The 254-nt window shown below is 50.0% G+C and overlaps 1 protein-coding gene across 1 annotated transcript in view; it reads right to left on the bottom strand.

The window, feature by feature from the left end:
• ptpn22 (protein tyrosine phosphatase non-receptor type 22) overlaps positions 1–254 on the bottom strand; it is a gene marked incomplete at its 5' end in the record, with an annotated part of 12510 nt that extends 12256 nt beyond the window's left edge. The window contains 1 exon segment of the mRNA XM_035656093.1: positions 87–254. Within this exon segment, the coding sequence (XP_035511986.1) occupies positions 87–188 (102 nt within the window).

Genomic DNA, 254 nt, shown 5'->3' with positions numbered 1-254 from the left:
GACAGGAGAAATTAGTCTACTATGTGGAGGCTTCAACTACATTGCAACTCACAACAGTACTTCAACAAGAGGAACAAAACACTTACCGCAAACTCCCCAGCAATGCCATTCGGTGCCTCCTCGTCCACAGCCTCCTGTATCACAAGCTGAGCCAGGAAGCTCCTCAGTATCCAGGCTTGATGCTCCATGACTGGCTCACTGCCTGGGATAGGGCACCTTTTACAGGCATATCAGGACACAAAGGTCCTTGTCCA

The sequence above is a fragment of the Morone saxatilis genome, unplaced genomic scaffold (genome assembly GCF_004916995.1).
Source record: "Morone saxatilis isolate NCDOM2014 unplaced genomic scaffold, NCSU_SB_2.0 Contig15, whole genome shotgun sequence".
Classification (NCBI taxonomy): Eukaryota; Metazoa; Chordata; class Actinopteri; family Moronidae; genus Morone; species Morone saxatilis.
The sequence above is the reverse complement of the archived record's forward strand: the minus strand, read 5'-3'. Positions and strand labels throughout refer to the sequence as shown.